Source organism: Rhineura floridana, chromosome 11 (assembly GCF_030035675.1).
Source record: "Rhineura floridana isolate rRhiFlo1 chromosome 11, rRhiFlo1.hap2, whole genome shotgun sequence".
NCBI classification, from domain to species: domain Eukaryota; kingdom Metazoa; phylum Chordata; class Lepidosauria; order Squamata; family Rhineuridae; genus Rhineura; species Rhineura floridana.
The window spans coordinates 51,962,693-51,990,361 of NC_084490.1; the positions used below are offsets into that span (position 1 = coordinate 51,962,693).

A 27,669-nucleotide genomic window follows, 5' to 3' on the forward strand; every position below is an offset into this window, starting at 1 on the left:
GCCAACTAATCCCTCCATCACACTAAAAATCAGTGCTATTATCAATCTTTGTTACAGTGGGCCCTCCAGTTTGTGATTTGCTCCCTTTCCAGGCAGGCATCTTGTTCCTATCTCTCCACTTAAAACAAAGTTCCTAAAGACTTCTTCATGTGCAAGGCAATGGATCCCCTTTGTGAACCTCTGTCTTTCATCTCCTACTTCCTCTTCTTTTAAAAAATAGTTTTATATTGATTTGAAACACAATTATAGTGTTATTTGCTGGTGGTAGTCATAGGGACCCAATTACATCATAGTTAAAGAAATCTTTACTGGCTGCCAACCGATTTCTGGATTGAATTTAAGGTGTAGGTATTAAATTTTAAAATCATACTTTGGTTGGGTCCAGGATACCTTATTTATATTTTATGTATACACATCTACACAGAATGCATCCTTCTGGATGACCTTCCCTGTATTCCGACAACTTCCAATGGTCCTATGCCAGGAGCCTTCCTCGCTAAAGACAAGGCTCACCTTTAAGAGGAAGGCTTTTTCAGTAGTGATGTTTTGTTTGCCGAATGTTCTCCCCTATGAGCTGAATGAGACTAGCTCCTGTTTCATGACTTCTTTAATTCTGCCAGGCCTCCAAAGAATTCTGCCTCTCCATGCTGTTTCTATGGTTATTTTAAGAACTGTGAATGTTACCATATTGTGCTGAGATTTTTATTCTATTATTTTTAATCATTAAATTGGAATCACATAGATCAGTTCAAAAACAAGTTTATCAATCTACCCATGAGAGCTAACACAGCACAACTGAGCTATGAACCAGAAGCCCCAGTTTCAATGTTGCCTTTGCTTCATCTGACTAGGTAGCCTTTGGCCATAATGATACAAGGCTGCTATAACTGATTTGGAATGTATGTGAAGTGCTTTGAACTCTCCAAGGCATATGCTGACTGTTTTTATGACTACTAAAACACATCAAGAGACAGCTAGAAGGAATTGTCACTCAACTCAGGTGAGTGATTTAGTGTTATATTTCATCCATACTCCCCAACCAATCCCAAATCTTATCTAAATGGCCACAATGTTTCTTGAAATCGCTGCTATGCAAACAGGGGTATTCAACACTTACTTTGGTCTCTTTCTCAATGGTTGCTGAGGTGGTGTGGCTGCCTTTGGCTCTGGAGACTCTGGGGGTGAAGGATCTCCACCAGGAAGCTCTGGAGGGAGTGGGAGGTCTGTGAGCAAGTGTCGTGGTCTCTGTTCTCTCTCTTTCTTCACAGGTTTCAAAGGAACAATCTCCTTTGGACTAAAAGCACCAGAAAAGAAAGCAAGAACACGTTTATGAATTATTGGAGTGACCACTCATCACATCTGAACACCTTCAAACCCACAGGTGACAATTGTTAGTTTTAGAGCAATGCAGTAGTCACTATGATTCCACTCTTATGGAGTATGTGTTGGTATTTAGCTCATCCAATGGATGCCCCACACAAAACCCAAATCTAGTGTCTGGCATAAATTTGGGTATCCCAAGAATGTGATTTTTTAAAAACCACACACCCTAATTGAGAAAGAAGCATCTAACCCTCATGGTTGCAGAAAATGTCTAAAATGGGTACACAATGTCTAGTGAAGCCAGAGAAAGGCTGGCCTGCACAGTTCCTCCTTTTTCTCCTAGTTTCTTATCCCTTAGATTGACTGGTCATCTAATGCCTATCTATCTTTCCCCACTTCTCTTAATCCATCTCTCTGTGCCAGTGTAAATTATCTGACATTTTTAGTTTAGGGGTTGCAAAATTTCCTCTATCCAGCCACAAGCAGCCAAAGCCACTAAGGGAAAAAGAGTGCCCAGGAGTGCACTAGTTCTTTGCTCCCCCCCCCAGCTGATAAGGTGGGCAGAAGACCCTTCCCTTTGGACAGGATTTTTAAGTAGTGGGCTTCTTTGTCACAGTCCAGCAAAACAATTTTAAAGGTGGGAGATATGGTTAGAGACAGCTGCCAAACATGAGCTATGACTCCACACCACCACCCTACCAAACTTTTGTCCTCCCGCTTTTCTGAAACTCAGTCTTCTCTCCCCTAGTCCATTTAACAGTATTAAACAAAATACTACTCAACTGTTACAAGTTATTTTGCATAATTTCCCCTGAATAGAATTACACTAAATTCTACAAGCATAAAATATGATCAAAATGCACCATTCCAAACTCTCTCTCAGAACCCTCCAAGACCTCTAGCTGTACTGGAGACAACAGAAGCAAAATAAGCAAATCAGATCTCATGTCTGCATATGACCACATCACAGTACAAACTCCTCAGAAAAGAAAATCAGCTCCCAGGCCAACAAGAAAGACAAATTTTGTGTTGATCATTAATTCAATGCTTATGCTAGGTTTATTCATCTTTTCTTTGCACAGATTGCATTTATGTAAAGATTGAGGTTCTCTACAGCATTAAGAATATTTTGACAAAGACTGAGATGAGAAAAATAACAGAAAAGAGGTGAAAAACATGAAACCTAAAATCATGAAAATGGAAGTGATGCAAAGACTATGACTCGATTAATTTATATATACACTAAATAACTAAGTCACAGTCTTTGCATCACTTCCATGATTTTAGTCTTCATGTTTTTCACCTCCTTCCTTTCTGTTCCTTAACTACACTGCCCAATAAGTGAAGTTCAGCCAACTAGGATTGAGTCACACCAAGCCTTGAGCACTTCCCCTCCCCTGAATTTTTCACTTTTCAGGAGATTGAAAATCTTTCATTTCTGATAAAATCAGTTTCCCATTGACCTGATTTAGATGTAACACTAAATAATAATTTTAGCGTTAGATGCACAAGACTGCTCCATCCTCCCTTCTCCTTTGGCACAGACACGAAGAGAGCAGAGCATCTGCTTCCATTTTCAGCTAACTAGTTTGCTATTTCACCTGAATTGGAAATGGCTGTTAGTTTAATCTTTGGTTCATCCAAAAAAGGCAGGATCAAAAATCATGGTTTGAACTAACAGCAGTTTGTACTGGTTCAGACAAAACACCAAATTAGTTGAAAACAGAAGCTTATGATGTCCTCCTTTCAGCTGCACTAGACAAGGAGAGGTGAGAACAAAAGCCTGAAGTTTGTTCATAGTTTAGAGTTACGAATGAAAGTGGTCATTATCTACAAACCTTAGGGGATTGTAGTTTTAACTAACTAAAGTTAGAATAAAACAAACCAGGGTTAAAAAATTGTTTGATAGCAAGTTGAGAACTTATCCAGTGAGAGGAAGATCTTAAAAAAGTAATCCAGAGAAGCAAATGAGCCAAATCACACATTAAGAGAGAGAACCCCCCAAACTCCTCAGAATTTGTCTTGGGAGAAAATTCTCTCTAACCATTTAGAGATAATTCTAACCATTGATATAGCAATCAGATGTTGATTATGAAGCAAATGCCATAAACTGGCAGTGTTTGGATGGTAATCTCTCACTGCACATGCAGTTCCTTTGCCAGGATTAAACCAAAAAGTATCTGATTAACCCTTGTTTCCCATTTTGTCTCAACTGAGAAACTATGTTATGAACTTCTGAAGAAGAAAAGATATTAAATATGCTGGCTTATCCAAAGGTGGTAACCATAGTTTCCCCAATTCAGACAAAATGGGAAAGTAGAGTTAAAGGCTTCCTGGCTTAATTGTGGTCAAAGTATGAAGAAATACACTTCTTTGATAAATGAACGAAGGTACGATCATCTGGCCATCAAACCCTTTCAAGGAAAAATTGAACTAAACAGCACAAGCCTAGCACACTTAAAATGTTTCTAACTGAAACTTTTACTGAGCTAGCCCCACAAATGAGGCACCAGAAAAAAGGACCAAAGTTAAAACAAACATTTAGATATATAAGGGCTATACAAAGAAAAGGAAAAGTAGTGCTGGTGCACAGCATTTTAACCAACCATCCACATCATCTAAGTCAGTAGTATCCTGACTGGCACAGCTATCCAGAATTTCAAGCTAAGGCCTTTTCCAGCTCTGTTACCCAAGCAGAGATCATTTATTCAACGTAATCTCCAACATGGAGCTATATCCTCCACCTCTTGCAAGGGAGTCCCACACCAGTCAATCCCACTAATTTAAAAGCCTGTCTTACATGTTCTAGCATCCTTTCCATATGTTTCAAAGCTGCTTTCTAAACCTGAGACCTAGAGCTCTTCATGATCATTACCATTTTCAAAATGCTAAATTACATGTCAAATACTAGATTTTGCACTTGCATTATGAAATGAGCAGATACCTTAAGTCTAATCAGTCCTGTCCCATAACATTACCAAACCTTTGTGGAAGAGGTTATTTGTCAGTATCCTTACCTATCCATGTCATCTTCCCCAGGCAGAATAGGTGGAAAAGGAAGTGGAGGCAATGTTGATGTTTTCAGATGCGGGACAGCAGTTGTCACAGAAACATGTGCCTTTAAGGAGGACTGCACAGTGGATTGGGAATTAGCCTGAGTATTCAGAGATGTCCTGGAGTGGGTGGAAGATGGCAGACACAATGGAACTAAAGCAGGGGTGTGAGTGGCAGGTGACTGGGCAGGTGGCAGAGGGGGAACCAGTGGTGATGGAGGCAAAGGGGGTAATGGAGGAGGAGCCTGAGGAGGGGGTGATGAGGTTGGCAGTGGAGGTAGTGACTTAACAGAAGGCAAAGAAGGTGGGACCTCTTGTTCTGTTGTCTCTGTTTCCTTTGGAGTCACAATTTCCTCCTTTCCTCCTGCAAGTTTCATTTCTTTTGTTCCCATTGCTTTTGAGTCTTTAACTGAAGCAGACAATTTCTTCTCAGAGTTCTCCACTGCCTTTGTTTTTATGGGCTCAGGAGTAGTTTTTGTCTCTGCATTGTGCTGTATGACATTTGCTGGCTCAATGTCAGAAGGGCACTTCTCAGGCTTAGCCATTTTTGCCTTCTTGGCCTCAACCACTGGCTCTTTAACTTCAGGCAAACTGTTTTCTTTCCTAGACAAAAAACTAGGAGAGTCCTTCATCTCCTTCCCATCAACCTTTGCTGCTGCTGCAGCTGCAGCTGCCCTTTCCTTTTTCTTCCTACTCAGCTCAGCTCCTAGGCTGGAGTTCAATGGTAGCCGGGCAGGTGAGATACTGGAATGGCGACTGCGGGACCCAGACCTCTGCTTTTTGTTATGTGACGATGAGTGCCTCGAATAAGCAGGACTTCTACTTCGAGACTTCACTGGCTTCCTGTGGAAACAGAACAGGAAAATGAGAACCACCAAAGAACCTTACTGTCATGCTTTATGTAAAAATGCAGCTCTCTAGCTCTCACAGTTGAGGAGGTATGCTTGAAATGTGTAGACATGGCTGTGATCCCATGGCTCCAATGTACATTTCAACACATCACTGGCTTCTTCATCTGCTTCTGTGTTTTTCAGACATTATTTTTTTTACAATGAATTAACTATCAGCCATTCCATTACCTGTTAAAGTAAAGATGGCAAACTTCTTCAGACCAGGGTGTATTCAGTCCCTGGCCAAGTTTCTGGGGAGCTGGAAATACCACATCATAATATCACTGTGTGACACCATGAATCTTGGCTGGGAAGAATCCAGTTCCCTGGCCTCAAAAAAATGCTAGCACTAAATGACTGCATGTGCCAGAGTCTTCTGTAGAATGACAGAAGTTTTCCCTGTGTCCTTTTCATTAATGCTGAAAGGACCGGCAGACAGCTGGGAGAAAAGCCGAAGGACAGAGTTGCCTCTGAATAGATATGTTCAACTCTCAGGCTTCCTCTCCCTTTCTTGCTGGTACTTCTCCAAAGATGCCCCCCTGCGACCTCCACATTATTGCACAGGCCTCTGTGATATCCTTTCCTTCAGTATTAAGGAGGATTGGTCTGTTCAGAAATGTCATGGGACTCTCAGGCATGCTGCATTGAGCCTGGGCTGTGCTGCCTTCTATTGCTCGAGATGGCAAGATCCAAGCTCAACAATGCATGCCTGAGGATCCCATGCCATTTCTCAGCTTTCCTTGCACCAGGGAGACAGTTGAAATATTCTAGGGGATCAGATGTGACCCATGGATTCCTAGCTAGCCACCCCAGTTCTATCACCACTGAAGAGTGGACAAAACTGTTCTGCGGATCAGACCTCAGGTCAATTGATCACCCTCACCTAAATCATGCCTAAACAGGAACATTGAAACTTTAAAAATAATTGTCTAGTAAGAATGTGAGCTAAACAGTTACCACACAAAATTCAAGGATTTCAAACCAACTCTTGCAGTAAGGTTTTTCAGAAGCTTCAGCATTACCTTCAATTGAAAACTTACCCAAGTCCTGGTATCTAGCAGAAGCACTGCAAGACTTTCCTGTTTGAGTTGTTAAAGCTAAGCTGATGCTAGGAGAGTGATAATAGCTTAAAATGTAATCTTGAATATAGTGGAACTTTTATTTGGCTGATAGGTGATTTGGACATTTGGGCATATCTTTTGCCACCATTGCTGAAAGACAGCATGGCTTTTGAGACACACAGGCAGTGATGGAAAAATCCCAGCTGCCTTGTTCACTAAATGCATAAGACTGAATGCACTGCTGCTTAAGACAGGGAGGACCAATTTCAATTAAGCTCAAAGATTAAGCTGCACAAGGGCCAGGAGGCTGGGGAGGAGGGCAAATACAGCAGAAGGCAGCCTACAAAGCTAAACACCAAATGAATGCCATTTATTTATGTATTTGATTTATTAGTTGCTTGCTACCTGAAAGTCTCCAAGCAACTTACAACATAATTTAAAGCCAAAATAACAGATCATACATAAAACAAAGCAAAGCAAAACAAAAATAAAATAAAACAATAACCACCACCCCACAGCCACAGAAAGGTTTGGCTTCCAAAGCAAAATAAATAAATAAGTAAGTTTAAAGAATCATCACTGTACCCTTCAGCAGATAAAAAAAAATAAAAATAAAAATAAAACACAAACACAAATACACCCTCCAGCCCAAGGTTAGGTGTGTTATTCTGGGAATATTCCACTCCTCCACACCCAGGAGTGTTGGCCTCAAAGGCAGCTGAGGAACTCAATGGGGGAGCAGGTCTTCCTACAGGGATGGGCTGACTGCTCTCCTTTCATAGAGGGCAATAGAAAAATGCAGAGCAGTAGTAGGTGGCAAGAAGTGTGTTTCAGCTACTGCAGGTGTTTCAACTACTGCACCTCTCCTGTTGCTGCTGGGAATTCAGGAACATCTCATCCAATTTAGTAAACAGACTGAATTCAGCTTTAGGCCAGTCACTCTAACTTCATTCTGTGTTCAAATCAGACTGTCAATAAGTAACTACAATAGCACCTGCCATTTCAGACAGTTTGAACTATCTGCATGGCCTCTGACATGGGAAATGCCTGTTCTTGGAGATATCTGGGTCACTGTTCACAACTGTTATTCTGAAATCCTAAAAGACCTCTCTCAAGAAAACAGGCAATTGCCACAGAAAGTTCAGGCTCTGCCCTGAGTGTGCCTTGACTGGGGCACAAATCAAGAGTGCCAATCCTTGCACAGATTACTGTCAGTATTGGGACATCAATTTATCCTACACGCGCAGCAACCAGGGCGTTTTTCAGGGAAACCAGGGAAGCTTTTACACACTGGAAGGAAGCTCTTTTATTTATTTCAGGCTATTTGCAAGACAACTCTAAATCCACATAATTCTACCCTCTCTTGTTTTGATTAAGATATGCCTAAAAAACTCCAAGTAGATTGTCTGCATACCTTTTCTTGACTTCCAAATCTCACTATGACAATATTAGAGATCCCCTATTCTAAATATTCAAGACTTCATTCATAACAGTGGTTTTCAAAACAGTGCTCCACAGAAGCTTATCAAAGCTTCCACAATAACAAGACTGGTGATAGTTGGGCAAGGTGTATGAAAAGGGTTCATAAAAATAAATGATTTTTAAAAAATAAATAAATAATCAGATTTTTAAAATTTTAAATTGGATTTCAAAATTTTCTTGAAACAATTAGTAAAAAAGAGCCTAGGCCAAAGATGATATAATGAAACACTAATTATACAACTTCTAATTATATTCTTTTTTTTTTATCATTAATTTTTATTCAAATTTTCAAAAACAAAACAAAACAAACAAAACAAATTAATAACTATTAAATAAAAACTATTGACTTCCAATTTGTCGTAGATTAGCTATAAGTCTATAATATATAACAAACCTGTCTCTTAATAAAATTATACAATCACCTTCCTCCAGTGGTTATCTTAACTGGTATCAAATCTCATTAACATCATTTTATTCTTTCCACAAAAAGTCAAAGAGAAGTTTCTAATCCTTGAGATATATATCCATCATTTTTTCTCCAAATAGACATGTCAATTAATCCATCTCTTCAGGTCTACTAAGTCCAATAATTTCAATAGCTCTTCTCCCATTCTCAGTATTGATTCCATCTTCCATCTTTGCACACCCAATAATCTTGGTCTTGCTGCCATAGTCATATAATAAGAGTCTGATAGGTATTTCTTTCATCACAGATATTTTCTTGCCATCAATTCTGAATGTATTACTGAAAAGTTGTTGTAAAGTTGTATCTCTGTTCCTCTTTTTTACAGAATGCACTAACACATCTCTTGAGAGTTTTTCCATTGTCACATATCTGGAATTTATTCTATAAACTTTCTCTATTTCAAGTTCCATCAAATCCTTCCAATCCAGGAATTTTTTCGAGTCGTTGATATCTTTATCTCTAATCTCTTCACCAATTCCTTCAGGGGCAGCGCTGAATTCCAAACACTAATATTTGTCTTTAGGATCCATCACAACCATAAAATCCAAATCTTTTTCCAGGTCCATATTTGATAAATCTATTCCAATCTCCAGGGCTTGAACCTTCCCTTTGATCTTTCTTTCATCTTCTTTTTCTTGTCCAGTTATAGAATCCTGAATTTCTTTCAGCTCCTGTCTCATTTTGCCAAATCCAATTTTCATCTCTTCTCTGTTCTGTCCCAGCTCTTGTTTCGTTAGCTTAATCTCATTCATTATTTTCTGAAACATATTTAGAGAGAGAACCCCTTCCTGAACATCCGGGGTCTCAGCCATCTTCTTGATTGTCATTCTTAAAACCAAAAGAACAAAACCCCTTCAATTCCAATATAGTCACTATTCTCAAGCAAAGAACAGTTTATTTCTTTTTCCAGTCACAAATGAGTTAATCTTCCAAGCCAGATGACATCACCCTCTAGACAGCATGAACTGCCTTATCTCTTATATGTCCAAAACAAATTTAGTTCACAGCATCCAAATGATTAGTGGCATCAGGAATAAGCAGATTCGCAAAAAAAAAAAAAAAAAAAAGTAGACCAGAAAAAATAGTCCCAGACATATAATACTCAAATATCAGATAAATCAAATTTTCTCTTCAAATCAGATGCCTCTCATCCGTTTATATCTTTAAAATGCTCAATTCCATGCCAGCTTTTTGCAATAAAAAACAAAGATAGGCTATTTTGATTTTCTTCCTCCTTAATTCCGTATGTGAAAGAGAAAGTTATAACTCACCCAGGGCTTCTCTGTTGCTGACTCTTTGACAAATCTCTTTTGCAGTAACGATAACAAAATGATAATAGACAGGAGGATGCTTGCCTGTTAATTTCCGTTTTTCTTTGAAGAAAAAAAAAAGTCTTGCTTAATCAGTTAGAGCCTGTTTGTAATCCCTGGCTCCGTCCGACGCTGTTGGCTACCTTCCTTCATAGGCGATTCCAATGAATTCCAGTCCAACAAACACCACGGAACTTCTGTGGGTAATCTCTAAGTTTCTCCCTTGCCTGGGAGAGAAATTCCCAGTAAAAAAAAATCTTCTGACTGGTTTTAAAACTGAAAAAGCTTCCTCTGAGACGGGAGCTCGTCTAGAGGCAAGCACAGGCGGAGCGATCCTCCTGGGAAGTTTCACAACTTCTAATTATATTCTATGAACATGTTAACAGTCCTATTCTGGAGCTGGGAGATAACCTGATCAGTCCTATTCTGCAGGTGGTGTACATGAAGCTCTCTCCCCCCTCCCCCCTCTCTCGGCCTTGCCTCTCACTAAGTGTGAAAATAGAGAAGGTCGATGAATAGAGAATTTGGGGAGATGGAGTAGATCTGAACAAGGAGGAGACCATTGAAGTGGTAATCCAGCAATTAACACAGTAGCCTCTTCTGCAGGTGTAGAGAGAATTCCTTCAGATTAATTCATTCTAAACTGAGAAATAAGTTAGGAACTGAAAAAGCAGGAAAGCTTGCATTTCTTTCCCAGACAATGAACAAGGAAGACAAAGGTGAAGAAAGAAAACTGAGTTAACTGTACCACCCGATATTTTAAGTTTCTCATGATGACTTGGTTGAAATTGCCTAAATTTTATTTTTTAAAGAATTTTATATTTATCTAAAAAACTGAAATAGTTAATCATTCAAAAATCCATGTGCATGTTTTGTTATTGTTAGTGTCATTTGTTGAAGAAGAAAACTAACTGGAAGAATAATCAATCAACCCTGAAAAAGAAAGTTTGTTCACCATTACCAAGCTTTTCCTGGAGTGCACACACAGCCACAGCAAAGTGTTTATATTCTAGAGACTCTTTTAGTTCAGTGAGTTGATGTCCATGTACAATAAGCCTCTCTTGCAACTCAAAATTCAAGCACATAACACAAAATATTTCCCAGAATCCTCTGCAATGTGCAGGCACTGCACCACAGATGCAGCTAATTTGATACTGGATTCTACCAATTTCAAAATACTTATTTAGCCCTGATGTAGGGAGTCTTTTTTTTTTTACTAATCCCATTAGTTCCCTTCTCCAATAGAAAAAGAAAAGGAGTTAGAGCAACTTAACAGTTTGTTAAGCACCTGGTGAGAAAACAGAGAACAAGCATTTAAAAAAGAACAACTCAAGAGTAGACAAAGCCAAAGACTATATGAAAGATGAACAGAAATGAGATCCCCCTCATAGAAGATGAACAGGAATGAGATTCCCCCTCATAGGTTCACATATTTAAATATTTAAACATCTGCTCCATTCAAGCTTACTCTACCTAGGATATTACAATAGCCCAACTATGCTTTTTCCTAGCAGCTTCCTATAAGTACTTAAGGTTCCTCAAGATGTTTGCAATCTGCTTTTATAATCCATTTCTTTTTCATTAAGAAGAGATGCTCTACACCAGAGACAGAAATTTCTGATAGGGCTTGCTCCTTAGTGAGCAGGAAACAAAAGCTGCATTTGTTTAAAAGTGGTTGCCCGGGCCTGATGAATCAACTTGCCTGACCCTGGAGACATTCCCATTGTACAGGTGGGGAATTGAGGCTGAGAGACAGTGACTTCCCCAAGGCCATCCATAGAGTTCATGGCTGGGCAGATGTGAACCTGCTAAACATCCAAAACAACAATGGAACAAGATGGTAACTATGTGCTTATTTAGCACTAACAAGGAACTAGGCACAAGGCAGAACACAGGGAGCTTACAGTCAATGGCAATTTTGTACATTCAAAGGGCTGGCAGTGACTGTGGGGAAAATGGATATCAGCCTTGTAACTTGCTAGCTTCACTCCCCCACAATGATCTGAGGTGATCAAAGCAGTTCCACCATTCAGATTATGAAATAACTGAGCTTCTAAACTATTGACAAAATGCAACCTCATCCTAAGTAAGGTGAACAGGACAAAGGTGAAAGACGTCAACTGGCTTTGATACAGGACTAGCAAGGAAGTTAGCAGAGGACTGGCCAACGTTCATGGCTTCATTCAACTATGTATCAATGATTGATTGTTAAAAGCACTTTACTGACCACAAGATAATTTTAAACAGATTTTAGAATGCCTGGATTCCCTCAAGGTGATAAAAATATCACTAGCAGGATTTAACAGGCATTTTTGAGGTACTGCTCTCTGTTGCTTAGCTGAGAATGGACCACAAGGAAACAATTCCACACAAATCATGAGATCCAGGTTACATACACTGTAGCTCTATAACACATATGGGGGAGATTTCATTTTTGTCTATCCTATTTTGACAAAAGGCACTATCCAAGGCAGAATTAAATGGAGATTATATTGAAACCAGTGGGACCTGCTAATCATGTAACAGGCACAAATCTGAGCGAAATGGGCACCATGAATACCACTGCCATCTGAGACTTCAGTTCTATTGATTTCAGTGTACCTCACTTTGTACGAATACTACTCAGTGTGCTTAGGGTTAGGCTGGAGTAGGTAAACTTGCATATTTATTTCATATAAGCTAGTTTTAGTAGAAGATATTTACCAACTTGCCCATTCTGTGCATCTCCCAAAGCTCTGTAGTTCAACTGACACCCACAACATGGACTGTGGCTTTCCAGTTCAGAAACTATGTCCAAAACATGGTCCAGTCATTGGCCATTTTCAGATGTCACACTAAACCCAAGTTTAACATGATGAGAATAAGCTGCAGTGTGCCTCAGGCTCACACACTGCCCCCTATTCTCTTCGTCTGCAGCTGCAAGGAGTTTGAAAACTCTTGCTTCCAATTTCCATTAGCCACAGCTCAGCATATTGACTGAACCCTAAACTGTGGTTGATTTTAACTATAATATGTTAAACAAGCCAGCTTCTTAACCAGGGCTGTGGAGTCGGTACGTCAAACCTTCTACTCCGACTCCTCTATTTTTCTACTGTCCGACTCCGACTCCTTCATAAATGGCAAATGTATATTGATTTATGTTAAAATATTAATATTAAAATATTATTTTTATTTTGAAGCCGGAGTTGGTACATTTCTACCGACTCCGACTCAAAATTGCTTCCGACTCTGACTCTACCCAAAATTGCTTCCGACTTCATGACTCCGATTCCACAGCCCTGTTCTTAACACATGTTTTCAAGTAGGTTTGTTTCAAAAAAAGCCACATTTTGTCGGGTAAGGTGACATGACAAGCTGCAGTTAAATTAACCCAGAAGTGAAAGCTTTTAAACACCTCCGCTCAAACATGAAGGATCAAGAAGAGGAGCATGTGAGCCCACGGCTCATTGCACTCATTCTCATCATGCTAAACTATGATTGAGTGCAGCCTTCCCCAACTAACTACCCTCCAGCTACAGTTGGGACTACCAGCTCCCATCAGCCCTAGCCAGCATGGTCCAAGGCCTGGAAATGATGGGCGTTGTAGTCCAACAACATCTGAAAGGCACCAGGCTGGGGAATGCTGGTTTAGCATGACATCTGAACTGATCCAGTGTCTCAATGGTTAACTGGACTCTGTTACCTTTCAATCTCACATCCCCAGATGAATAAAGTGAAAATAATAATTACCTAATCATAGCATTGCTGCAAGACAAGCAAGCAAGATTTTGTACTCTTAAATTAACTGCATTACAGGGGAAAACCAAACATTTTTCTAATCTGTCTTGAGGATAGTAGCACCATCTGAACCAAAGAGACAAAATACTTCTGATTAATGATAAAGGCCACACACCTGGACACAGGACTCCGGCTCAGTGATCGCTTGGAAACAAAAGGACTGCTAGAGCGCCTTCGGTTAAATGGACTGGGGGACCTGCCACTGTATGATCCACTTCCCCTCTCGTAGCTAGATGAACGCCTCCTGTTGTATGGGCTAACTGATCGTTGTCTTCTGCCATAAGGGCTGGGAGAGCGCATGTTGGACTGGTATGCAGCAGGTTCCTTGTATGGTGGGCTGACTGATGGTCTCCGTGACGACCCACCGGGACTCTTCTTGTAAGAATCATAGTTACTGGATGTGTGTGAGCGTGGAGGGCTAAGATCATAGTCCTGGGTGTAGGATGCTCCTGAGGGGCTGTCATCTTGCTTGGGACTGTCTGACCACTTGCGATGGGGACTCCTGGATTTCCGTTTTGGACTGTCCAATGATTTGTAGCTTTTGGGAGCATCCCTTTTCCGGTGACTTTTGCTACGGTCCTTATGACCAGATTTTGCTTCTCTCTCTTTCCTGGACTTCTCCTTATGCAATCTGGTTGACCGGGAATCCTTACTACTGCTTTTGAATGATTTAGATGAATGGTCATCATTCTCCTCATGCAGCTTTTTGGAAGTCCCCGACACCCTTTCCTTGGTGGAACTCAACTTGCCTGAGGAGTCGTGGTTCCTGTCCAGCCTCTTCTCCTTGTCTACCAGCTTGCTTTTCATCAATTCACGGACCCGCTTGTGCTGGTGATGCCGATGCCTGTGTAGCCGGTCACTTCTCTCCGTTGTTCCTTTTCTCTCATCATTCTCCTTGCGTTCTACCTTGAGGACTGCTTCATCTGAAAAGGTGTCCGAGTCAGAGCTGATATCATCATATTCTACCAATGGCTTGATCATGCTGCCGAGCGGTGCTCCTGCTTCTTGGACCCCAAACGGTGAGTCTTTGGAATGCCTGGACTTGTGTCTTTTATGTTTGGAGAGCCGGTGCCTCTCTTTGCTGTTTGAGCTCCCACTGCTGGACACTGCTTCTTGATGTAAGGACCCCCCTCCTCCCACATCCTTCTTACCCCCATGTCTCTCTGGGTTTGGCATTCCTTCTCCACTGTGCTTGAAAAGAGGGGGGAATCCTCCAAAACCCCCAAGTTCTAAACCTTAAGATACTCCCTTCCACAACAGAAGGGCTGCTTTCCCTTTTGTTATCTTTCCTACATTCAACCCACACTACTCTCTCCTACATGTGGGTGAATGTGGTTGCCTTACAAGGGATTGGGTCTAAAGTCTATAATATTACAAGGTAAGTTGTCTAAGAGGCAGATCTAAAACTCTGGGCAGAGCTACCTCAACCCTTTGAACAGGAAATAAATAACACTTGCTAGGATGTCTTCTGCTCTCAGACTTCAAGAGCAGGATGGAAGCAGTGGGTAGTTAAGACCCTCAGCAAGTACCCAACCTTTCCTTACCTCTAGATCACAGCTGACCACTTAGTGTCAGAGTATAAACACTCCAGGAGGCCTAGGTGAGATACTCCTAGGTCTCTAGTTTTGTAAATGGGCAAGAAGCTGGCGGTTCTCAAACCAACTACCCCCCCCAAAAAAAAGAGCTCAGGAAAGAGAGCCCACTCACTCCCAGTCTTCTGAAGCAGGAGTTCCTTAAGTAGTAGGCCCCTTCGTTTGTAAGCCACCCAACTATTTAAGCAATGGGTTTCCCTTGGCTGGGGAAGCCCTCCCACAACTCAAGGCCCCGAGTCCCTACAGAAAGAAGGGTGTGGGTCGGATTTATTTGCTACCTCAAAACTGGCTAAGTTCCTAACAAGGCAGAAGGATGGTGTACAGACCTCCACTCGCCCCAACGCCTGGCTCTGTGGAAAAACCCGGGCCCCTTAGGCAGGGCCAACGAGCTCCTACTGAAGGGGTTCCCCTGCCTGAGCCCGAGTCTCTAGCGGGGCCCCCAAGCTGAAATCTCCATCCTCTTCCTAGTACTTCCCAGTGCGGAACGGCGCCGCTTCCAGGTTGGGGTGGGGGAGGGGTGGGGGGAGAAAGGTAGAAAAGTGAGCAGGGGAGAAGGTTAGCCACCAACTCTCGCGAGAATGTGGAAAAAATCGTCGTCGTCCTCGTCCTGGCCGCCGATGCCGTGGCTTCCTTCACAGCCGCTCGGGGGTTCCTTCCCTCAACTCCTGTCTACCTGCTCCTGTTTCTCCAAATACCGCGAGAACACGCACGTGCGTGCGCGCGCTCCCTCTCTCGCACGCAGGCGCATATAGAAGGAGGCTCGCGAAGTCTCGCGACGGCGACAATGAAACCAAATGGGGAAGTGGGGGACAGATTGCTCCTCTTTTTCTGTTTTGTTTTACCACATGAACCTTGCTTTCGTAATCTCGCGGGATCTGGTTTTCTCATTCAACAAAACTTTATTTGATGATCACCAGAGACGTGTTTTTGCTAAAGAAAATTTTATTACGAAAAATTACAAATCTTATAAAGAGAAACCAGGAAATTCCATTCATTCATTTCCCCCCTCCCCTTTCAACAAAGTTTATTGAAACTCAGCAAAAAGTAGCTGTGGTGATATCTTATATCTTTCTATAAAACGTTACTGTTGATTTTCCCCTTGGCAAGTGAGCAAACATTTATGAGTGGCCGTTTTCTCTGTTCACTTTCCTCTTTCTCAACAAACACATTGGGCCACTTCGTAAACACCGCCGTTATACAAAGCACCGCTGATTAGTTACGAATCTGGGGAAACTGTGTCCACCCACATTTTTCAACAAAACTTTATTACGAGTCTTCGCACTTAAAACAATAACAACAAAGGCCAGCTGTTCATTTTGAGTGCTAAAACATGCGTCCTTTAAAAGAAAGGGGGTGTCCAAATCTCGCGAGAGTTTTCTCGTGTCTTTGCCGGTTGGCTTCCCCCCGACCCCGATTTTCTTGTAAAGCTTCTTTTCTCCCCGCCCCCTGTCCTTTTTCTAATCCCGCGAGAAGAAGCGAGGGGCAGTCTCGCGCGGTTGGCAGCGGGATGGCGGTTGTTGCGGAATAGCCGATGAGGCTAACTGCTGCTTTTGCCTGAATCTCGGGCTTCTCCTCAGATCGGGAGAGGGTCTGGCTGGGGCTGTTGTACTCTCCCCCCCACATGAGGGAGAGTGGAGGGGGGCAGCTGGCCCCTCTCCCGCCCCACCACGCTCCTGAGGGATGAAGGCGGCCCAGGGGGGCGCCGAGGGTGAGTGATGAGGGTTGGTGAGAAGTAAGACGAGCTCTCGCTCCTTTTGCAAGTGCTTTAGGTGGGACTGCTCGAGTTTCATAGGGAAGCCGGCCCTTTGATGGGCCCCTTAGGGCTTAGAAGGCTGTTGACGTGTGCATTTTTGAGGGAAGGGGGGGTCCGAGCATGGGGTTTGTGGATATCGTTAGGGCCTCCTGTCAAAGTTTCCCCCCCATAACGTTTGCTGCGGGAAAGCTTCGGAAGCTCCCGGGCGAAATGGTTTAATTCCCCGGGATCTGTGCGAAGATTGGAGTCGGGGTTAAGAGGTCCTCCTTTCTATACAGCGTCCATAACGCATGTTACACTTTAAATCATCTTAAAGGGAAAAAAAAACCCACCAAGCTTGTTACGTTTCCCCTATTTCACGCAGTGCTAAATCTCTTCTTGTTGCTTGTTTCCTTCCTCTCCCCTTCTAATTTTTAAGCCATGGATGTGGAATTTGTAGTCCTCCAGATGTTGCTGCATTCCAACTCCCATCATCCGTGACCTTTGGCTATACTTGTGGAAGTTGGAGTCCAATAACATCTGGAGGGCTGCAGGTTTCCTATCCCTGCTGTAAGGCATAGCCTGTGATGTAGATGGAAAGGGGCTTGATGAAATGTCCAAAACTTAGAAGGGTGGGGGGATGTACAACAGAATCCTATGCTGTATGTTTATTTGGTAGTAAACCTAACTATATTTGGTAAGACTTGCTTCCTAGTACATGTTTCGGACTGTAGCCTTAGAGTCTTCTATCATGCCCTGGTCACCTCTCGATTAGACTACTGCAATGCGCTCTACGTGGGGTTACCCTTGAAAACGGTCCGGAAACTACAACTGGTGCAGAATGCGGCGGCTCGGTTGCTTAAAAACAGCCGCCGCCGCGATCACATCACACCAGTGTTATTTCATCTACATTGGCTTCCAGTTGTTTTCCGGGCCCAATTCAAGGTGTTGGTGTTAACCTTTAAATCCGTATACGGTCTCAGCCCAGTTTACCTGAAGGAGCACCTCCAGTACCACAAATTAAGCCACCCAACTAGATCAGCCACGCAGGGCCTTCTCTCAGTCCCACCAACGAAAACAGCTAGGTTGGTGGGGACTAGAGAGAGGGCATTTTCAGTGGCGGCCCCCACTCTCTGGAACTCCCTCCCGTTTGATCTTCGCCATGCCCCTTCCCTGGATACATTTCGCCGAGCCTTAAAAACTTGGCTCTTTGGACAGGCCTTTGGGATCTCCGGGGTGGGCTAATTTTTCTGTGATTGTTTATTGTTCCTGATTGCCCTACATAGTTTTACGCCTGCATTAGTGTTGACTGCATTGTATTTTATTCTGTAATTATATTGAATTTATTGAATTTTAATATGTACGTCGCCTAGAGTGGCTTCGGCCAGATAGGCGACACAAAAATTATTATTATTATTATTATTATTATTATTATTATTATTATTATCCAACAAAGTGGGCTTTATAGAAATCGACTTTCATGGGGGTGAAGACTTACTTAAATCTGAGAAAGTTAGTATACGTTAATTTTCCTGTTAAGTTGAACCAGAGGACCTTCCAGGCCTTCATTTGCCTCTGAGCACTGGCTAGCCTGCTGCCCCAGGATGCGTATGTGGGGTGTGCTAGATGGAGCCATTATCTACTGCCTTTCAGAATGCACAGTGAAGAGTAGATTTCTAAGGTTTATGATGGGAGTGGGCAATAGCTGAGTAATAAATTACATGCAGTACATGCATAAGTTCTCAGTTTCAGTCTCTGGCATCTTCAGTTAGAAGACCAGTAGCAGGGCTTTAGGAGACCTTTGTCTGACCAAGACCATGGAAGAACACTGTCCATCAATAGACAGTACTGGACTAGACAGACCAATAGTCTTAATATAAGGTAATATATCATATTAAGCTGGGAATAGAATGTTCCTTGGTAGAAATGTCAAGGAAAGGCAAAGTTGCTGGTGTGTTACCATCCAGAAATGTGCTGTTACCACTTATCACTCAGCAGCTGCCTAGGGATTTGAAACTTTTTTCCAGCCCTGTAAATTACATGCCTAATATCTTTAATAAAATAGAGATGGTTTCAGTGGTGTTAATGCCTTCTGCATTTCTAAAGATACTTAGAAAAATAGGAATATCTAAAACTGTGTATTGTAAATAAAAAGGGCCCCATCAGAAAGCTTTGCACCTGTAACCATTTTTTAAACTGCTTCAGATAATTGGGTTTACAAAAACCAACTTGTAGACGTCTAAGACAGCAGTTTTCAACAGAGTTGATTTGACTTAAATCGTGATCTAAATCGCTTCTCTGAAGGACTTAATTTTAATAATTAAATCACAATTTAAATCACTAATGAGCAGGATTGAAAAAATCAATGATTATTGAATATTAATTTTTTTAAAAGATTTTTGAATATTAATTTTTTTAAAGATTTTTAAATTTAAATTGGATTATTTTTCTTTAAATTGGATTTCAAAATTTTCTTAAAACAATCAGTAAAAAAAAGTGCCTAGGTCAAAAATATCATCATGCACACTAATTATACAACTTCTAATTATATTCTATGAATATGTTAACACCAGTCAATGAAGATCAGTGAATAGAAAATTTGGGGAGATTTTATTTATTTATTTATTTATTTATTTATTGTACTTATATACTGCCCCATAGCCGAAGCTCTCTGGGCGGTTTACAGAGATGGAGTAGATCTGAGGAGGGAGGAGACCTCCACTGAAGTGGTAATCCAGCAATTAACAGCAGTAGCCTCTTTTGCAGGTACTGTATGTAGAGAATTTTTTCTTCCTTTGGACTGATTCATTCTACATTGAGAAATAAGTTGGGAACTGAAAAAGCAGGAAAGCTTGTATTTTTTTTCCAGACAATGAACAAGAAATACAAAGGTGAAGAAGATGACCGAGTTAACCATACCATCCAATATTTTAAGTTTCTCATGTTGATTTGGTTGAAGTTGCCTAAATTTTATTTTTTAAAGAACTTTATATTTATTTAAAAACTGAAATAGTTAACCATTCAAAAATCCATTTGTGCATTTTGTTAATGTTGTTGTTTGTTGAAGAAGAAAACTTAAGTAGAAGAATAAACCTTATTAGTACAATTTAAAAGTCTGTGGTAGTGATGATTCTGGCACATCATGAGAAAAGTATCATGATTAATTGAACCATCGGAGCTGGTTCATCTGCTGAATGACTTCACAAGTTCATTCTGGTTTAGTACTAAAATGACAATTATCATCCCATTTTTGATGAAAATTAATCTGAAAACAATTCAGAATTGCTTAGCATGTACCTAACTTCTACTGAAACCTACATTCCTGAATATGTATTAAGGTTATATTAAACAATAATGAGTTTCAGTTGGTACAGCTCGAGGATGTGGACAAGGTGCTTGGACAGGTGCGGGCGACCACGTCTGCCCTGGACCCTTGCCCCTCGTGGCTATAAAAGCTGGCAGGAATGGAACAGCCGGATGGGCCAAGGAGGTGATTAATGCCTCTCTACAAGAGGGAGTGGTACCACTTAGTCTGAAACAGGCGGTGGTGAAACCGCTCCTAAAAAAACCCTCCTTGGACCCTGAAAATTTTGACAACTATAGACCGGAAGCAAATATCCCATTCCTGGGCAAGGTTTTAGAGCGTGTGGTCGCTCGCCAGCTCCAGGCTCTCTTGGATGAAACTGATTATCTGGATCCATTTCAATCGGGCTTTCGGCCGGGATTGGGTACAGAAACAGCCTTGGTCGCCCTGTATGATGACCTCTGTCGGGAGAGAGACAGAGGGAGTGTAACTCTGTTGGTTCTCCTAGATCTCTCAGCGGCTTTTGATACCATCGACCATGGTATCCTTCTGGAGCGGCTTGCGGACTTGGGAGTTGGAGGCACTGCCTGGCAGTGGCTGTGCTCCTACCTCGAGAATCGTCTCCAGAAGCTGGTGCTTGGGGAGCATTACTCGAATCCCTGGGTACTCCAATATGGGGTCCCGCAGGGTTCGGTTCTGTCCCCCATGCTTTTTAATATCTATATGAAGCCGCTGGGTGAGGTCATAAGGAGATTTGGAGTGCGTTTCCAGCAATATGCTGATGATACGCAGCTCTACTTCTCCTTTTCATCTTCTTCAGGTGAGGCTGTTGATGTACTAAATCACTGCCTGGCCGCGATAATGGACTGGATGAGAGCTAATAAACTGAGACTCAATCCTGACAAGACTGAGATGCTGTTGGTGGGGGAGTTCTCTGCCCAGATGGTTGATGTCCGACCTGCCCTAGATGGGGTTACACTCCCCCTAAAGGAGCAGGTCCGTAGTTTGGGGGTCTTATTAGATCCGCTCCTGTCTCTGGAGGCTCAGGTAGCCTCGGTGGCACGGAATGCATTCTACCAGCTTTGGCTGGTAGCCCAACTACGACCCTATCTGGACAGGGAGAACCTTGCCACAGTTATCCATGCTCTGGTAACCTCTAGATTGGACTACTGTAATGCACTCTACGTAGGGTTACCTCTGAAGACGGTTCGGAAACTTCAGCTGGTGCAGAATGCTGCGGCCAGAGTTCTTACTGGGATTAAAAAATATGATCATATAACCCCTGTCCTGGCCCAGCTGCACTGGCTACCAATATGTTTTAAAGTGTTGGTTCTTACCTATAAAGCCCTTAACGGCATTGGACCGCAATACCTGGTGGAACGCCTCTCCTGCTATATACCTGCCCGCTCACTACGTTTGACATCGAAGGCCCTTCTCCGGGTTCCAACGCATATGGAGGCCCGGAGAGTAATAACCAGAACTAGGGCCTTCTCAGTGGTGGCCCCCGAGCTATGGAACGCCCTCCCTGATGAGATACGCCTGGCGCCTTCTTTGTTATCTTTTCGGCGCCAGGTAAAGACCTCTTTGCTCAGGCATTTTAATTTAATTTTATTTTAATTTGTCTTTGTTTTGATTTTGTTTCTATATTTTACAGTGTATTGTTATCATGTTTATTGTATTTTAATCTGTTTTTACCTTTTGTACACCGCCCTGAGAGCTAGAAAGCTATAGGGCGGTTTAGAAATCTAATAAAATAAATAAATAAATAAACTAAAATGATGGTTAAATAGAATCTTTCTCACGTGATTTGAACTGTGATTTAAATCATTAAAATTAAGTCCTTCAGAGTAGCAACTTATATCATGATTTAAATCAAATCAACCCTGCTAGTGATTTGTAACTGATTTTTATCAAACCTGGTTTTCAAACTGTGCTCTGGGAGTCTCCTAGGAAAGCAATTTGAAAATGACTGCTTTTAAGACAGCCTTTAAAGAAAGAAAAGTTACTAACTTACTAGGCTGTCTGCCAGCATGTACCTGTTAGTCATTTGTGAGGTTAAAGAACCATTTTTTGTAAAACCTTCCTGCCTGGTTATGTATGAATTACCTCCAGGTAACCACAGGCAGTCAGGTGAGTTGTTATTTACAACTTTGCTTTAAAGATTATTTATGCTTCCACTCAGAAAAGAAGTAAATTGTTCAGTAACAAGTTTCTTTCCAGATGCTTTGATTGGCATATTTGATGCTACCTAATTTGCTTTCTGAGTTTTCATGACAGAAATGCTTGCTGTCTTGTGTCAAAAATGACACTGGTGTGCATTTTGGATGTTATGGCACTGTGAGGTCAATAGGCTAGTTTAGCCTGCCCTATTGTAAAGTCTCAGGGTGGGTTGCACTATTTAAGACTCACAGGTGTTCATAGAAATCATTAATAGAAAATATATCAATCCCAACAAATACAAGTCTTTTTCAGCCCAACAAGTTTAGATCCTTTAACTGAAGATTAAATCTGAGGGTTTCTATTTGCAAATTCACCAAGTTATATTGTCCTTTTAAAAAAACTTTATATTTCCCCCACTCCCCATTTGCACTAGCCACTCCATTCTTAGCCTAGGAAATGTCATCTTAAATTAAGGCAATGCTGAGGTTAAATACTTTGAAGCAGGTTAAATACTGTGATGCAAACTTTGCTTGCTGATGAAGGCTCACAATAATCCCTTTTATTGCGTCCTGGGTTTGGTGATACAGTGCATGACACTATCAGTTTTGGTAAGCCTTGTCATACAAATTACTTTTACCACAATATTGATCACTCTCCCTGTACATATAGGTAAGGGCTGGGGAGAACATAGATCATGGTGTGCCATTGGCCATTGAATGTTGAGATTATTGCAAAGAATGGTTCCGTTTTGCAAGGTGCTTATGTTGCTCTACCCAGGGTTACTTAACACTAGTTAGGCTGCAATCCAATACTCTACTCAGAAGTAAGCTCCATGGAGTTTACTCCCAGGTAAGTATGTATTGGATTGCAGCCTTAGTGTTCTTTAGGGGTTATGGAGGAAAATTGAAGGATGAATTGCATCTCTCAACTGAGATTCAAATACACTGCATGCTTGACTGACTTGCAATTTCTCTCATAGAAGCGGAGAAACTGAATAAGATGAGTTCCCTCCTAGAAAGGCTTCATGTCAAGTTTAATCCCAACAGCAGACCTTGGACAGAAACCATGAAGCTTGTCCGGCAAGTTATGGTGAGGGTTTAGCAGATTTTGGACAGGAATACCTGTTAAAATCTCTTTTAACATCCTTCTAAAGCAGCAATTGTCAAGATTTCCTATTTTGAGGGGACATTGTTGACAGTAATTTGCTAAGAAATCCCAGCAGTTACAGAGGATTCTAGGTTGTATGCTCTCCATTCTTACAGCACTACCCAGCTTTGCTGCTGTTCCATGTGAAATGAGAACACTCCCTAGAATGTGCCATTGGTGTAGCTTTATGATGCACAAGGATAGTGTTTGGGGAGATAGGCGGTCTCCATTTACAGCATCCATAGGACTTGATTTTCCAGTGCAAGGAAAGTAGAAGCCTCCAGGAATGCAGTTGAATGTCCCAATTTCTTAGCTGTTGCTTTTCTTTCATGGTATCACTAAATGTGCAAGAATGCTTTCTCTACTTTTTTCTCCCCCATGTCTTTTGAATATAGGAAAAACGAGTTGTAATGAACTCTGGAGGTCACCAGAACCTTGTCAGCTGCTTAGAAACTTTGCAGAAGGCCTTAAAAGGTTGGTAGGTCCTTCAGAAACCTAGGAAATAAATGTTTGCACTTTTAAAAAAAATGACTAAGAGGGATCTGTATTAGGATAATCATCATGTTTGTTTGTTTATTTGTTTATTTTTATATAGATATATCCCGCCCTTCCTCCCAGTAGGATCCCAGGGCAGCAAACAAAAGCACTAAAAACACTTTAACACATCATAAAAATAGACTTTGAAATATATTTTAAAAAAAGTTTAAAAACATTTTTTAAAAAGGCTTAAAAACATCTTTAAAAAAAGAAAAGGTTTAAAAACATATTAAAAAACAATTCTAACAAAGACACCGAGTGGGATAAGGTCTCAACTTAAAAGGCTTCTTGAAAGAGGAAGGTCTTCAGTAGGCACCAAAAAGATAACAGCCTGTCTAATATTAAAGGGGAGGGAATTCCAAAGGGCAGGTGCCACTACACTAAAGGTCCATTTCCTATGTTGCATGGAACAGACCTCCTGATTAAATGGTATCTGTAGGAGGCCCTCACCTGCAGAGTGCAGTGACTGACTGGGTATATAAGGGATAAGACGGTCTTTCAGGTATCCTGGTCCCAAGCTGTATAAGGCTTTGTACACCAAAACTAGAACCTTGAACTTAGTCCAGTAGCTAATAGGTAGCCAGTGCAATTCTTTCAGCAGTGGGGTGACATGTTCGCGCCCCAGTGAGCAGTCTCGCCGCTGCATTTTGCACTAGCTGCAGCTTCCAGACCAACCTCAAAGGTAGCCCAGCATAGAGCGCATTACAGTAATCCATCCTGGAAGTTACCAGCGCATGGACAACAGTGGTCAAGCTATCCTGGTCCAGAAACAGCTGCAGCTGTCTTACCAGCGGAAGCTGGTAAAAAGCACTCCTAGCCACTGAGATCACCTTGGCCTCTAGCAACAAAGATGAATTGAGGAGTATCCCCACACTACAGACCTGCTCTTTCAGAGGGAATACAACCCCATCCGAAGCAGGCAACTGACCAATTATTCGAACTAGGGAACCACCAATGGTAAAAGACAGCAGACAAGTAGGGGGGGCGCGCATGCGCGCACACACGCTGGGGCCCAGGGCAAGCCCAAGGGCCCCGGCATCCCTGGAGCCGGCCTTGCTAGTATGTTACAATAAGTGAAACACAAGTATGTTGTATCTTTGCATAGTTTGCTCTCCTGGCTTTCCATCTTTCAAATAGCCACTCCTAGGAGGATGTAATTCTGCCACTTACTTGACATAAAGTGTAATCGGAGCACCCTGTCACTATTAATGTAAAGACAGCTGCTTACCTGTTGTACACATATCTTAGGTCAGGTCAAAGTCAGATTTTTACTCTTTATCTCCATGAGTGGTGGGTAAGGGTCTGCAATGTTGGATGACCAACCAAGAGGCAGGATCTTGTCTTGGAACTGTTTGTGCTGCATCTTTGGAACATGGTATAAGTTTAGAGAGAGATGGAAGTGCCTTGGCCATTCCTCCACCTCAGAGCTGCTAAGGGACAGTGAAAGATGGTAGCTTTTCTGTCAGATAGTTAAAATTCCAACTGCCCAGCAGATGCAGAGATAAAACTCCTTGTCTCTGCCGTGCCCTTTCAGTTTAGAGTAACTTAAGGGCATTGATTTCAGTCGGCCTACTCTGAGTATGACTTGATTGGATATCATCTGTTGAGATTTTTAGATCTGAATAAATCTGCACATGTACTTGGCTCTAAACAAGCTTGTCTTCCTCCTAGTGACATCTCTACCTGCCATGACCGATCGCTTAGAATCCATTGCAAGACAAAATGGGTGAGTCCATACCTCAGAAGAGGTGTTTCCTGTTTAGTTTTAAAGAGTCATACAAGGCTTACTAGCACTTTGAATTGCTGCAAGAAGCTTCCAGTTTTCTACATGCCAGCACTGTAGCATCTTCAAACCAGTTGCAAGGAATACAGCCTGTTTCAATCATACACTGAAGATTCAAGCTAGTGACCTTGGAGCCATACCATACCCTTACGGTGTTTGACTTGCTCATTTAAGTTTCTTGGATTGATTTACAAGCACCTAGCTGCAAGCTCTTTGCTTGTGATCCCCTGTTCTCTGAATTGCATTGACCGATCCCTTCCCTTTTGGGTAGGAGGTAGAGTTTTGTTTCTTTTGAAGCTCTGGTGTGGTTATCATCCTGACAATGCAATCCTTGAAGAGCTAGTCAAATATTGAGATATTGCTGGACTTCAATTCCAGTCATCCCTGACTTGTGGCCATACTGGCTGGGACTGATGGGAATCGTAGTCCAACAACATACTTAGGGCCATAGATTCCCTGCCACCGAGTTAAATAAATGCTTGCTGTGTATTGTATAGAAAACGGAAGCTTGCTTTGGAAAGTAAGGCACATTGAAATAATTGGGGTTTGTTCCCTCTAACTCCTTTCTGACCAGGGCAACCATATCTAACAGTTCTGAAACAATCATTGCTGTTTGAATGTGTTTGAAGATATAGTTTCCTGATAAATATCAGTTCTTTCCTTTGCTAACAGCTCTTTGGCCAGCACATTGTGCCTTAACATATATTTAAGAGCTGATTGAGATTACAACCAATTTTTTTTAAAAAGTGTTATATTTTGGTTAATTGTTTATACTTCAGTTTTAAGAAAGTAGAAGCTGAAGCTTTTGTGACAGTAAGTGTTAGCAAATTAAATGTATGATTTGGACATAGACTTGGATATTAGTTCAGTCTCAGCTCTGCCATGGATGGATGGGGAGGGAGGTGGCAGAATAGTGATCACATGATTATAAAGAGAAAAATGTAATAAGTACGTACCACAGACAATTGCGGTTGCATCCATATTGGTTGTTGTACTTAGTTATTGAAATTAAAGGGACAAGTTAATCATGACTTCCAGTGCAACCCTAACTAAGGCTACTTTGAAATCCCATTGAAGACAGTGGGTGAGTTGAGTTAGGATTGCAGCCTCAGTCTAATTAATTTCAGTGGAAATTCACTAAATAAATAAATAAATAAAATTCAGTGCAACTAACTCAATCTGGGTCCAACCCATTGTTATCAATCTTGAGTCTCCAGGAGAGGCCAAGATATAGGCCTCCATACTGTACAAACAGATTAATTGATGTGCTGTTGACTGGTATTCGATGAACGTTTTTGAAGAGTATTTTTCCCCCCTGTATGCAAGCCTTGGATCTCATCTTAGTGCAAATGGCACTGAATGTTACATAACTTCAGACATGTTCTATGTGGAAGTCCATTTGGATCCTACAGGACAGCTGTGTGATGTTAAAGTGGCACATCATGGAGAAAACCCTGTGGTATGTAGAGTATGCAGGTCACACCAAACTGCTACCTTCTCCTGCCTTTCGTAGAAATGTGTATTTTTTTATAGCCTGCCCTATTCCAAGAGCACAGGGCATTCTATAGTATGTACCATCCCTGTCCTCAGCAGCTTCCTCAAATCTAGATACCTGTATGTACTCACTTCTGCATTTAGTTTTCCATTCCTCCAGAATGGAAGCCATCCCTTCAGCCCAATTCCCCTCAACTCCTCTTCCCCAATCCTTTCTGCAAAGGTAGAAATGTGAAGGCCCAGAAAAAAACCGGGAAAATTTGGGGGAAATGTTTTTTTTTCTGTTTTTTTGATGCCTTTTTTGTTTCCCCCCCCAAAATTGGAAAAATTGGAAAAATGAAGAAAAAAATGGATTATGGAATGTTTTATTTTAGCATGATGAATAAAATGTTTCATTGTATCTTGGTCCCCCCCCCTTTTTTTTTCTCAGTTCTTTTTATGGGAATGGATGCTGTATGTCTGCTTGACACTGTGGAAGACTACCGGAGACATAAATAATTTTCTTTGTTATTAATGTTGATGGTTCATTCTGGGTTTTTTAAATTGTTTTTTGCCTGCT

General features: G+C 41.6%; 2 protein-coding genes across 5 annotated transcripts in view; one reads left to right on the plus strand and one right to left on the minus strand.

The window, feature by feature from the left end:
- Positions 1 to 15,707, minus strand: part of CDK12 (cyclin dependent kinase 12) — a 42,220-nt gene extending 26,513 nt beyond the window's left edge. For both annotated transcript variants that reach the window (XM_061588862.1, XM_061588861.1), the window contains exons 1-3: positions 13,478 to 15,707; positions 4,341 to 5,219; positions 1,118 to 1,294 (exon numbers count right to left, since the gene is read on the minus strand). In XM_061588862.1, coding sequence (XP_061444846.1) covers positions 1,118 to 1,294; positions 4,341 to 5,219; positions 13,478 to 14,538 — 2,117 coding nt within the window. In that variant the 5' untranslated portion in view covers positions 14,539 to 15,707. The remainder of the gene's footprint in view (positions 1 to 1,117; positions 1,295 to 4,340; positions 5,220 to 13,477) is intronic.
- Positions 15,708 to 16,426: 719 nt separating this feature from the next.
- The window catches only part of MED1 (mediator complex subunit 1), a 42,275-nt gene continuing 31,032 nt past the window's right edge, over positions 16,427 to 27,669 (plus strand). For 2 of the 3 annotated variants that reach the window (XM_061588404.1, XM_061588406.1), the window contains exons 1-6: positions 16,427 to 16,662; positions 19,348 to 19,452; positions 23,130 to 23,239; positions 23,692 to 23,770; positions 25,505 to 25,559; positions 26,943 to 27,075. In XM_061588404.1, coding sequence (XP_061444388.1) covers positions 16,635 to 16,662; positions 19,348 to 19,452; positions 23,130 to 23,239; positions 23,692 to 23,770; positions 25,505 to 25,559; positions 26,943 to 27,075 — 510 coding nt within the window. In that variant the 5' untranslated portion in view covers positions 16,427 to 16,634. The remainder of the gene's footprint in view (positions 16,663 to 19,347; positions 19,453 to 23,129; positions 23,240 to 23,691; positions 23,771 to 25,504; positions 25,560 to 26,942; positions 27,076 to 27,669) is intronic. The other variant, XM_061588405.1, reaches the window with a different exon arrangement.